Genomic DNA, 12,185 nt, shown 5'->3' with positions numbered 1-12,185 from the left:
GAGTAAGCCATTAGCTGTATTGTTTTGTTTTTTTTCTTCTTTGTTTTGTTTTGTTTTTCTCATTGTATCTCTATAGTAGAGCAGAATGATAATACTGCATGCTTAGTTTTCTATTACTCTTAATTTTCACATATATAGTCATATATTTTCACGCAGTAATAAAGTCAAATTTATTACTATTATTATTATAAACATAGACGAAATGAATTTCTGACCTGAAACACGATTCGACAATGGTGAAAATCAAGTCCATGACGGCGGTCGGCCATCACATATCCGTCCTGAGAGAGGTCGTGCAGTATGAGCAGCTGCGACGAGGCGTACAGACACGGCGCAAACGGCAGTTGAACGGGGTCGCAAGCGGGTGCGGCCGAATCGCATGCGGCTGCGGCCGAGTCGCATGCGGCACGCAGAGCAGGTAGCACGACGTCGTATGCGGCCCCGCATGCGATCAAAGCCCGCTCTGTCGTTGTGTTTCATGACTAGTGAGGCGGCGTGGAATTTCGCCAGTGTCTGAACAAAACAGAAACACTTTTGTGTTAATGTTGTATGTTTCAAGTTAGTATCATACTTATTGTGAATTACATCTAATTGCTGTTTTTGAAGATCATGTAATAGCCTATTGACTATTCAGTACGCGTCCCGCAGCTTTGCTTCTGTGACTTTGAAACGGCATATAGGCAAGGTATGGTTCGCGGGGTAATATTCATACTTTTCCAGAAACATCAGGCTTCAGAGGCCTTAGAGATCCTACTTTATTATTAGGTAAATAAAAGGGTAATATTCCTACTTTTCCAGAAACATCAGGCTTCAGAGGCCTTAGAGATCCTACTTTAATATTAGGGTAATAATGAGGTAATATGACTACTTTTCCAGAAACATCAGGCTCAGAGGCCTTAGCCTCCAGATTCCTAGATGGAATAACCTCCCTACAGAGCAGCTCCTCACACTCAGAGATTCTTCATGAATGAGAGAATTGCAACTTACCACCAACAATGAAAAGAGCATGTTGAACGAATGTCAGCCGATAGCTGTGTTGTGGAGAAAGGACGTAACTCCAAAAATCTCCTTGTGTATATTTTCGGATGCAACACGTTGCTTTTGAGAAGATACAAAAGAGCTGATGCTTATGGAAAGATACATTAAAGCTCCTCGTGTATCTTTTCGGATGCAACACGTTGCTTTTAAGAATATACATAAGAGCATCATCTGTTGCTTATGGAAAGATACATTTTCGGAAATGTTCAATGTTTTTGAACGGGTAGTATATTGTAGTCTAGTGGCCCTCTGCCAATAGGCAAAGCTACAGGACTCGGACTGTATGTTCGGCTACCTTCGTCCCATGATGATTACTATCATTCAAACATGTAGGCTATATATAATTGAAGAGGAAATGAATAAATTGAAATTGAGATTAAATTGTATATACTAACTGTTTCAATAGTGGAATCATTATTAGCAGGGACAATAAGACATGTATAATTCCTTTTATATTTGGTATTATAGTAGCTTCTATTAGATTTAAAAAATACGTACGGTAATTGGGTTGTTCAGCATTAATGAACATTATTTGGATTGATATTTATACATTCTCAGTAAAAAATACACTCATCGATATTCTGTTTTGATGAATATGGAATATTGTGATCCACAGTGAATGAAAATAAAGGTGAAATGAAAGAGATGTTGTCAGTTCTCCATAAATTATTTCAACGAAACTGAAGTATCAATGCACTCAAGGCATCATCATCAGTGTTATTTTTGGTAAGACTGATGATGATGAAACTTTAGTTTGGTTGAAATAAATTTATGTTAAAGTGACAAAATCTTTTCCATTTTACCTTAATATGATGAAATTCCACAACAACTCTGTTCGTAGTGTAAATTCTGAGTAAAAATTCTTGAAAGTGTTACAATTACAACCTCTTATTATAATTAATAGACGATGAATTTATGGTATGGTACCTAAGTAAAGATGATTGAGTTGTCAAAATAGATCAAACATTTAGAAAAACATTTAGAAATGACTTATTTCTGCATGTTGTATATGTATTATAATCTTTGTAACTTGTGAATCTCTAGCTTGAGTTGCTGTCCACTGTTATTTTATTGTATCTCTAGTAGAGTAGTCTTTTTGATGTATTTTTTGTTCGCAGTGTAGCTTTAGTAGAGTAAGCCATTAGCTGTATTGTTTTGTTTTTTTTTCTTCTTTGTTTTGTTTTGTTTTTCTCATTGTATCTCTATAGTAGAGCAGAATGATAATACTGCATGCTTAGTTTTCTATTACTCTTAATTTTCACATATATAGTCATATATTTTCACGCAGTAATAAAGTCAAATTTATTACTATTATTATTATAAAACATAGACGAAATGAATTTCTGACCTGAAACACGATTCGACAATGGTGAAAATCAAGTCCATGACGGCGGTCGGCCATCACATATCCGTCCTGAGAGAGGTCGTGCAGTATGAGCAGCTGCGACGAGGCGTACAGACACGGCGCAAACGGCAGTTGAACGGGGTCGCAAGCGGGTGCGGCCGAATCGCATGCGGCTGCGGCCGAGTCGCATGCGGCACGCAGAGCAGGTAGCACGACGTCGTATGCGGCCGCCTCGTTGCAGAAGGCGGGATCGCTGCGTTTGCTTCGCCGCATCGCTCCGCCGGATGTTTGGCGTTTCACTAGCAGCACGCGGCGGAATGAGCGTTCTGGAACCAAAGCAGGAACAAGTTTCAACTTTATTAACCAACTCACAAACTAAAATACTGATTAGAACACCAAGATTTGGATTCAAGTATTAGTCATGAACCCTTCGAATACTTTGTAAAAAAAAAACACGTTTGAAGTGAGAATACTGATTTGAAGTGGAAATAATGCAACGTGCAGTTAGACTACGGATGTTTCAACCTTTTGATCATGTTGGGATGACCAACAACCGGTCGAAACGTAGTAACTGCTAACCGTATTTGAAGACTGTGTTGCAAATTCATTTTTTCCACTACTGTATTAATTTAAAATTTGTTTAAAAAACACTTTTGAAGTGGAAAAAACCTTTAGTACCTTTTAGCATTGACGACGTATTGACAGATTGTTGGTCATCTCAACATCATAACCAACAGCAGTGACACGTTGTCACTGCTAAAAGGTACCGTAAGTGTTTCCGCTTCAAAAATGTTTGTTACATAAAGTAACATTTGAAGAGTTGATGACCACCTAAGGTAAGGCAAAGTCGTAACTGCTAAAGGTAAGTATTTCCACTTCAAAAGTGTCTCTTATAGATGAGAGTTTAAATTAAAAGTGGAAAAGAATAAATTTACAACACAGTCTTCAAACACTCTTGATTAAGTTACTCCATTTTTATACAGTGAAACCTTTTACTGCTGAGGATGCCCACATGAGATGTAGGCTTGTGCGTGGGTACTGAGACGTATAATGACGATAGATGAGTGGACCTACAGCTTTTGGTGGACCTACACCTTTATTTTGCTCTGGAATGCTCTTTTGTCAGTTAACATAGCCAAAACACAGTGGCACTAATGCTACTTTGCGTGCTATTACACCGTGATAAGATTTCTAAACTCATAAAAGAGGATTTCGGCTCTCAAAGTGGCCACCCTACAACGGATTTAACAGGCGCAAGGAACTTGACTTATTTTTTGGATAGCTTATCAGTGTGGCCACGAAACCAATCCTTTTTCACAATATTTAAACTTGGTTAGAAATTTATTCCCACACGATTCTACTGGTTATTTTCAAATCGGAAAATTATTCTATCAATTTATTAATTATTTTACGGGACTTCTTAACATAGGCCTGCTCTTATTATTTTCTAATGTTTAATTCACAAATTTATGACTGTTCATCTTGTGCAGATATTGGAAACTGATAGATCTCAAAGTACAGGAGTCGGACTATGTGGGAAAATGTCCAATATGTCCTTAGTCCCGTTTTCTTAAAATCCAGTACGATACCCTACATTACTTTGAATTGGGATTCATTCACATTGAGAATAAAAAATAAGAATTAATAATAGAATAATTGAAATAATTTGAATTCAAATATGAATTGTTTATATCATAATTTGGCATTTCCTTTATCAATTATCATTCATTCAATCTACAAAAAATTAATTCGTATGCTATAAAGGTACCGTAGTTCAAGTAGGAACTTTGGGGAACAATTTCATTCTTCTGAAGGCCTGCACAAAATCAACTTTATTCTTAAAACTGTTGTTCAAACGTCATTCAAACTGGAATTAGTTTGCTCTACACAATTTACAGATATAAAACAAATGAGTTGTTTAAATTTTTACCGTAGTGGGAGAGTTAAAGGTCATACCTTTCACTCGTATGTAGGATTGCAGGTTTATACAATGATAATATTGGCATTGACAGGACAAAACAAGAGCGTTAAACCTACACTTGGGTCAACAAACAGCCTTGACTTGGTAACAGCTTGATATTATTTCTCTGTTAAATTCACTAGTAAGGTCAAACGGTCATTGACTCACCTCAGATATATGAATCGAATACAGTAGATTGTATTTTGTTTAAACCTTATGCCTGCGAAAACCTTGAAAGTAAAAAAGTAATTGGAATAGAGTTCGATATTAAAAAGTAATTGGAATAGAGTTCGATATTTAGCTTGTGCGTTGAAAATAGGTTTTATTTATTATTTTTATTATTTTACAAAGGCGACTTTCTAGAAGTATTTTAAGCCTAGGTGATGCTGATTGGATTAATGATAATACCAAAATGAATGTCCACTTGAATTGATTTGAGTCCACCTTCCATTCCAGAAATAAATAAACTGGAAATTTTGAATTTGATTTGATTAAAAAACCGAATATAATAGAATGATTACATTCAATAAACTCTCAGAACTTGAAAATATTGAGTTAAGAAAAATTTTGAACCAGAAATAAAACACAAGTTCTCTAGAGGGAAAAAATTTCATATAATGTTCCCAGTCTTCTTAATTTCTTGTAAGGGGAGTTTGTAAGAGGATGAATCGGGTACCTCAACTGAATGAAAGGAATAAACTGTGATCGATTGATGAATCTGCTAAAATCTGGGTGATTAATAGATGAATCTGCATGAAACTCAACTGAATGAATGATATTCTAATCGAAAAATTAACGAATTTGCGTATACATCAACTAAATGAATGAAATTGTAATCGTTTAATCAATGAATCTGTGTGTACCTCAACTCAATGAATGAAATTCCAATCTATTAAATAAATAATTCTGTGTCTACCTCAACTCGATTAATGAAATTTTAATCGAAAAATTAACGAATCTGAGTGTGTCTCAACTAAATGGAAGAAACTGTAATCGCTTAATTAATGAATCTGTGTGTACGGTACCTCAACTGAATGAAGAAATTCTAATCGATTAATCAATTAATCTTCATGTACCTCAACTGAATGGAAGTAATGGTGATCGATTAATCAATGAATCTACGTGTATCTCAAATGAATGGAAGGAATTTATTCGATTAATCAATGAATCTGTGTATACCTCAACTAAGGAATTATTGTGATCGATCGATCAATGAGTCTGCGTGCACGGTACTACCTGAAATGAAAGGAATTGTAATCGATGAATCTTCGTGACTTAAAATCCAATCGATTATCGATTTATCAATGAATCTGCATGAACCTCATTGGAATAAATGGAATCGCGAGGGAATAAATAGAATACTCTACATGTACTCTACATAACTGAATGAACAGAATTCAACTGAATGAAAATTCTGATCATTTATTTATTTATTTGTTAACACAATTACAAATCATATGAATATGAGATCAGGGAAGAACAACTGGCATAGCCCAAAACAATTCTGTTCCCAAATTTTGATATAATAACATGTCCATAGAAATAGGTTATATGTTCTTACTGTAAGAGTTAAGTTCAATTTCTGTCCAAAAATATATATTAGCTGAAAATTTTGAATTTAGAATGATTAAAACACCAAATTATAGTCAAATATTGCACTTAATATCACCGCACATTGAATAAATTAAGTTATTTGATTAGTTTAACTAGTTTAGTTTGACTAGTTTAATCAAGCCTGTGAGAACTTGTGAAAAGTTCTGCAATGGAGGTGTAATCAATTATCAATGAATGTGCGTGTAACTCAACTGAATGAATAGAATTGTAATCAATGAATGTGTGTGTACCTGTACCTTGACTCCCGCGGCGCCCGAACAGATGCATGCGGGTGATGCTGGACATGAGGTTGGGGGTGGCACGTGCAGCTGGGGTGGCGTGGAGGCGGTCGACGCGGAGGCGGGGGTCATCCTCTGCCGCCCGCAGCAACCGCGCTAAGAACTCTCCATCTCTCTCCAGCGCACTCACCAGCGGAGTCTCAATCATGCTTCCGCCTCCGCTCACTCCTCCTCCTCCTGCGACTCCTGTTGTTGGCCGCGGTCCTTTCGAGGCTAGGCCGCCATCTTGAAAAGGAAAAATGCAAAATATATAACTTTGTATAACATACAAATCTATATACCTTAGGCCTATTAAGATAATAGCAGGTATCCTAACCCTCCGCAATGGTCTAATTAGAAACTTGATAAACTGAAAACTTGACCTACTGAAATTAATCAGTTGAGTAGTTCAGTTGTTATGATGCTCATAAAGGGTGACGTTTCTAATTTTCGAACTGTATTGTAACTCGTCGCCAATAACACACAAAGCAATAAGGTTTTGCTGGTCAATGTATTTATATCATCATCATAAATGTTTCTACATTTAATTTCTTATTTCCAATATTAATTTGTTTAGTTGTACTTCAAATTTTCTTTGTTTTTCAAACGATTAATGTAATGGAAGCAAAATGGATCATTGATCTGTTGCTTCCACATATTCTTGTTTTCAATAAATAAATAAAAACTAACACCATTTAGTTTTGAGAAATTTAATTAGTTGTATTTATGTACTTTTAAAATATTTTTTTCGTGTATTATTATTTCTGGTAATAAATTTGATTTGATGCGTAATTTGTGTTTTTTCTATCCCGTACATTCCTAACTGCGTTTAAACGTAGATTATGAATATAAGCAGGACCTCCTGTACCTGCTATATAGTATAGAGGAAGTTCTGATAATGAACCTTAATAATATGAAGATTATAGAGAAAGATATAGCTTCCAAGTTATAAAGAGTAGGCTGCCATCCAATACAGTATGTTATACATTTTACCGATATAGCTTCAGAAATTAATTTGTGAAAAGTAATGTTGAGAGTTGTATTTATTTATACATTGATAGATACAATATCATTCTCAATATGATGAATGATTGGGAAAGGAACAACGGGCCTAGAGCTTAAAAATGAATGAGAACGACTTGGTATTGTTAAGCCTCTAGTCTAATAGTTTATTAAAACAATATTAGATACTAGTTTCGGAATAAAATCTAGTTAATGCCGAATATTAACTACCCATATTATATTCTAAACTAGATTCTAGAGTTTCTGTTAAACTCTCGTAAAAAATTTACTAGAAATTTATATATTTTTGTGTAACAGCCGAAACTAGTATTTCAAATTGTTTTGATAAATTATTGGTTCTGACAATATCAAGTCGTTTTTGTTCAGTATGGATATTTACCAGAAAATCGCTTCTATAACAACAAAGAAAGTTGTGAGCTGTGTTCCAAAATTCTAGAATAGAATAAAGTATTTTGCAATAAGATACTATCATTTCATTTGGATGAATGAAATACAAATAAGATATTATAAACTACTCAAATTCAATTTTCAGAGTATAATAGAATCTAACCTCAAACCTCATAGTACTGCGTTTATCACAAAACCTGGTGGATAGTTTTGGAACTACTTGGGCAATATCCATGGTGCTGAACGTTTTAACAAATAGTTTATGAAACAGAATCAGTTTATGCTTCTAGAATTGAATAAAGTATTCTGCAGTAATATACTATCATTTTATTTGGATGAATGAAATAGAGGTAAGATATCTTCTTCTTCTATATAATAAGAGAGAGTGGGGTTGTGTTTGTTCGCATCAAAACATGTCAACTTGTGGATTGCATACCGGAAAAACGGGAATGATTTAGATCTCCAAATTTTGAACATAGATTCTAAAAATATCAATCTCGTGCACCTGGAAGCCCAAATTTCTATTTTCCTTCTAGATTTTTCAGAATATTAATGTTCAAATTCATCTATGCTACCGTAGGCTAATTGAAGTTCCATAGCCCAAAGTGTGTATTTTTATCAGCAGGTTATAAGACTACCATTTACCAACGTCTAAGTAGCGCAGCGGTAAGAAGCTTGCTTACGGAGCGATGGTACCTCGGTTCAAATCCCCCGATGCTTCCCATTTTTTGTTCTTAATTTTTTCCCTCGAAACGTATTATTATCAATTATTTTTTGAAGGAATTTGTTTTCATTACTATTGAACTTGGATTTTATCAAATAATTATTTTCAATGTAAAATTTTGCCACCAGTACAAATGAATTGGACATAGTCTTCATGCTGTAGGCCTATAATTTATTGAATTTCATAAGAAAAACATGAATAGATCACAATAAAATGAGTAATAATTTTTATTCTTCAGTTATAATGTAGGCTACTATCAGACACGAATTCCCAGTGAAACGAGTATTTTAGGTATTTTTTTGGAATTGGGAAAACAAGAGGCTGCCTGATTCAAATTGAGGAGGATCCTAATAGAACTAAAATTTATTGATGTATTGGAAAAATCAATATGATTCTGTGAGGTTTCCAAGTATTATGTATTCTTCAGTTTTCTATACTTTAATAACTAGATACTAATAACTATACTAATAGCTAGAGCTATGACCTTCCACTTTTGTTTTCGGAACTGCTTAATAAACAATTATTCTCATATATATTGTTTATTTCTCTGTGTGGCGAAAAATAGCGTTCGCACCACGGGCAAAAATGTTTTTCCGGCTCTCAATCTTTTCTAGTCCTCGGCCTACGGCCTCGGACTTGAAAACCGATTTCGAGCCGGAAATTGTATTGTTTAGGCCTCTATTAATGCCTTTTGGTGTACCTATAAAAATCAAGTGAAATCTAAATATTGTTCGAATCGTCTAATCAATATGAGAGAAATATAATAGAATCTGGAGTAAGTCAATAAGAAATTCATTGTTCTTGAATTTTTAGTAAATTTTTCTATTAGAAATATGTGTGTACCAGTAGTAGACTATCTACTTTTTTTTGAAACAAACTGAAACCTGGGATCCACCCTTCCATTGCATATATTGAACTTGTCTGTTTTGTACCAAAGCCATATACTGGAAACCTCTACTATTAATTTTTTCAAGATTTGAGTTATATAGTGTGTTAAGATTTCTAACTAAAGCGTGACTCATAAAGTTCACCACAAGCTCTTTGTGTTAATACAATTTTCACGCCACGATAGTGCAAACACTTACATAGATTCGGCAATTTTCTTCTATTATTCAGCTAGGAAGCTCTAGCTTAGTGGAAGAGGAGCAATGAGAAGAGAAGCCCCTTTAATGGCCGAAGCAAATAATCTACCTGACCTAATTAGAGCCCCATTCTAAGGAAGACTGAGCCTTAAAACTTGACGACTTCTCCCTGGAATACAGCACTAACAACCTAATAAAAGTTTCCTTACAGTATCACGTTCGTTCTATAACTATAGCGTGGACATAAAAGTTGCAATCTTCCAGATTACAAATGGTTCTAATTATTGTCCTCATCGTCCTCAGAAAAATATCTTCAAAAGTCTATTATAGTACTATTTATTTTATTGAGTTCATAGTTCTATATAGTTTATAGTGTATTATATTTTATTGGAAAAAGTTTCCCTAGCGCTGGAAAAAGATTAGACTAATTCTGTTTGGTGAATATTCTCAACAAAAATTATTGAATACGGTACGAACATTCATTCATTCATTTATTTATTGTATAAAACACTATAATCATAATACAATTATGACATTGGAGGAAAAACTAGGCTGAGCCTGTACTATTTCTCTCCAAAAATTTTGATAAAATGTTCATGTTGTCCAAAAGTTTATGTTATGTAATCACACACTGCTTCGTCACTTGATTTTTGGTCCAGGAATAATGATTTGGAAATTTTGAATTTTTAAGGTTGATTATTTTATACTCTAAATGAATCACAGAATTTAACACAATAAAATTAAAAACTCAAGAAATAATGCACTTATTTAAAAAAATTGAATACACAATCAAAAAACTACATTTACTATTAGTAGTTAATACATCAAAGCATATACTCTGCATCAAAGGATTTTCGCTACTTCATGTACTGAGATGATGAGTATTCTCCTCATTTGAAAGATCCAATAAGGCTGAATAAAAGCGTAACAAATAAAATAACATTGATGGCTTATCAAGGATGATTAGGCCTAGACAATGATGGATTTTCTTCAGTAAGTTTTCTATCTTCATACCTGCAATATCTTTGCTCCTCCAATTCAATAATAATTATATTACTACCTCATCCTCCTTTCCCTCATTTACACAACATATGAATGGGCTTACTCTTTCTGAAACCATTCAACTGCTTCGAAGAGAAAATAAATACTCATGCTCTCAAACCATTCAATGAATAATAGGTTGTCTTATCCTTCATAGATTATTCAGATCTCTTCAAAGCTATACCAATTTATTTCACAGACTTACGATACCCCTATGCCATTATTCAATCTAAGAATTCATTTGACGTTTTGATAATGAGGAAAGTGTTTTGAAAATTGAGATTGGATAAGTCAGAAAATGTTTGTGAAAATTAACAAAACTGTATTTCAACTAGTTCCTACTCCATGAAACTTTCTTATAAAATTCAATTTTCATCCTTTGAGTCATGAGGAATATCATGAATAATATTTTTCTCTAACATGTATTCTTAAAATATTGATTATAGATGTATCACTGATAATTTGTAATTATTGCGAGAGTATAATTTTCTCTATTCAATAGATAGGTCTACTTGATTATTCATTCTTCATGCATGAAACTAACATGTTGTGAAGATATTATGTTGTGTCGAAATGCAAATGAATAATAATATTAAACAAAGGTTCTAGGCTATCACATGACTATACAATTGAAAAATTTCAAATAAAATGAATTAAAAAAATTGTGTTTATTATTTTTTGCTCTACTGCATGGTTCATCTCTATTAGATGGAACCGAGTACGGTACCGGCGATGGATGAACTGTAATCATAGAACTAGAATTCGCGAGAATGAGTTGATTATTTTCTTATCAACTTCCACATTTTTGGTGGAAGTTTTTAGCAATAACTCTTATCAAGGCCGTGAACTTGTTGATGCTGTAATGCCCAGAAACAGTGTTATTGTACTCTCTCTTACATAATACAATTCAAATTATATAGAATTCAAGTTTATGACAGCCGTTTAAACGAATAGATAAGTTGAATAAATTCTGATTTTCCTCCCAATAAATATACCAATTTCGTCTTTGAAATGAAATAATTTGTGTTACGGTAATATTCCTATACAAAAAATAAAATAGATTATTAATATAGTAGGTACATCATCATCCAAAGCAGATTCCAAGCTTTCTTTGCAAAGAAAGCATAAAACAACTTTTCTCAGGAATTTTTCACGTCTTCATTCGTTCATTGGATACATTACGTTAGTTATTGGGTGTTTTTTGGAAAACAATACAATTTAACGATATAGGTACAATGATATGATGATAATCATATAGATAGAGCTAGGATAATTTGTGAATGAATAAACCATTTGAGCTCCACAAATCAAGTTATAGGTACTGAATCATGTATATTATTATACGATTTATACGGTAGGTACCGTAGTATAACATATTATACATAGGCCTACCCTACTTTTACTGTCACCGATAAATCAATTTACTATTGACTGCTTTTACTGTTTTCGAATAAGAATATTGTACTATTAAAAATTGAATTCAATTTTTATAATTTTCAACTTCTCATGTTCAGATTGAAATAGGATCTTCATACTTTGAAATCAAAGTTATAAACATAACATTTAAAGATTGAACGATTTCAAGGTCTTCAAAATATATTCTTAAAAGCAGAAATTTCCCTGCTCCTTTTGCCAGAAAAAGTTTAATTCTCAATTCGTTTATGTTTTTTGTCTATACAAAATTGGAAAGAATAGACTAGTTCAGTTCAATGTC

General features: G+C 33.6%; 1 protein-coding gene across 1 annotated transcript in view; it reads right to left on the bottom strand.

Annotated features, from left to right (window-relative positions):
• Positions 1-12,185, bottom strand: part of LOC111045664 — a 31,025-nt gene that overhangs the window by 9,882 nt on the left and 8,958 nt on the right. Inside the window, exons 2-4 of the mRNA XM_039431841.1 lie at positions 6,188-6,460; positions 2,387-2,709; positions 325-513 (exon numbers count right to left, since the gene is read on the bottom strand). Coding sequence (XP_039287775.1) covers positions 325-513; positions 2,387-2,709; positions 6,188-6,460 — 785 coding nt within the window. The remainder of the gene's footprint in view (positions 1-324; positions 514-2,386; positions 2,710-6,187; positions 6,461-12,185) is intronic.

Source organism: Nilaparvata lugens, chromosome 7 (genome assembly GCF_014356525.2).
Source record: "Nilaparvata lugens isolate BPH chromosome 7, ASM1435652v1, whole genome shotgun sequence".
NCBI classification, from domain to species: domain Eukaryota; kingdom Metazoa; phylum Arthropoda; class Insecta; order Hemiptera; family Delphacidae; genus Nilaparvata; species Nilaparvata lugens.
This window is presented reverse-complemented; position numbering and strand designations above follow the sequence as displayed.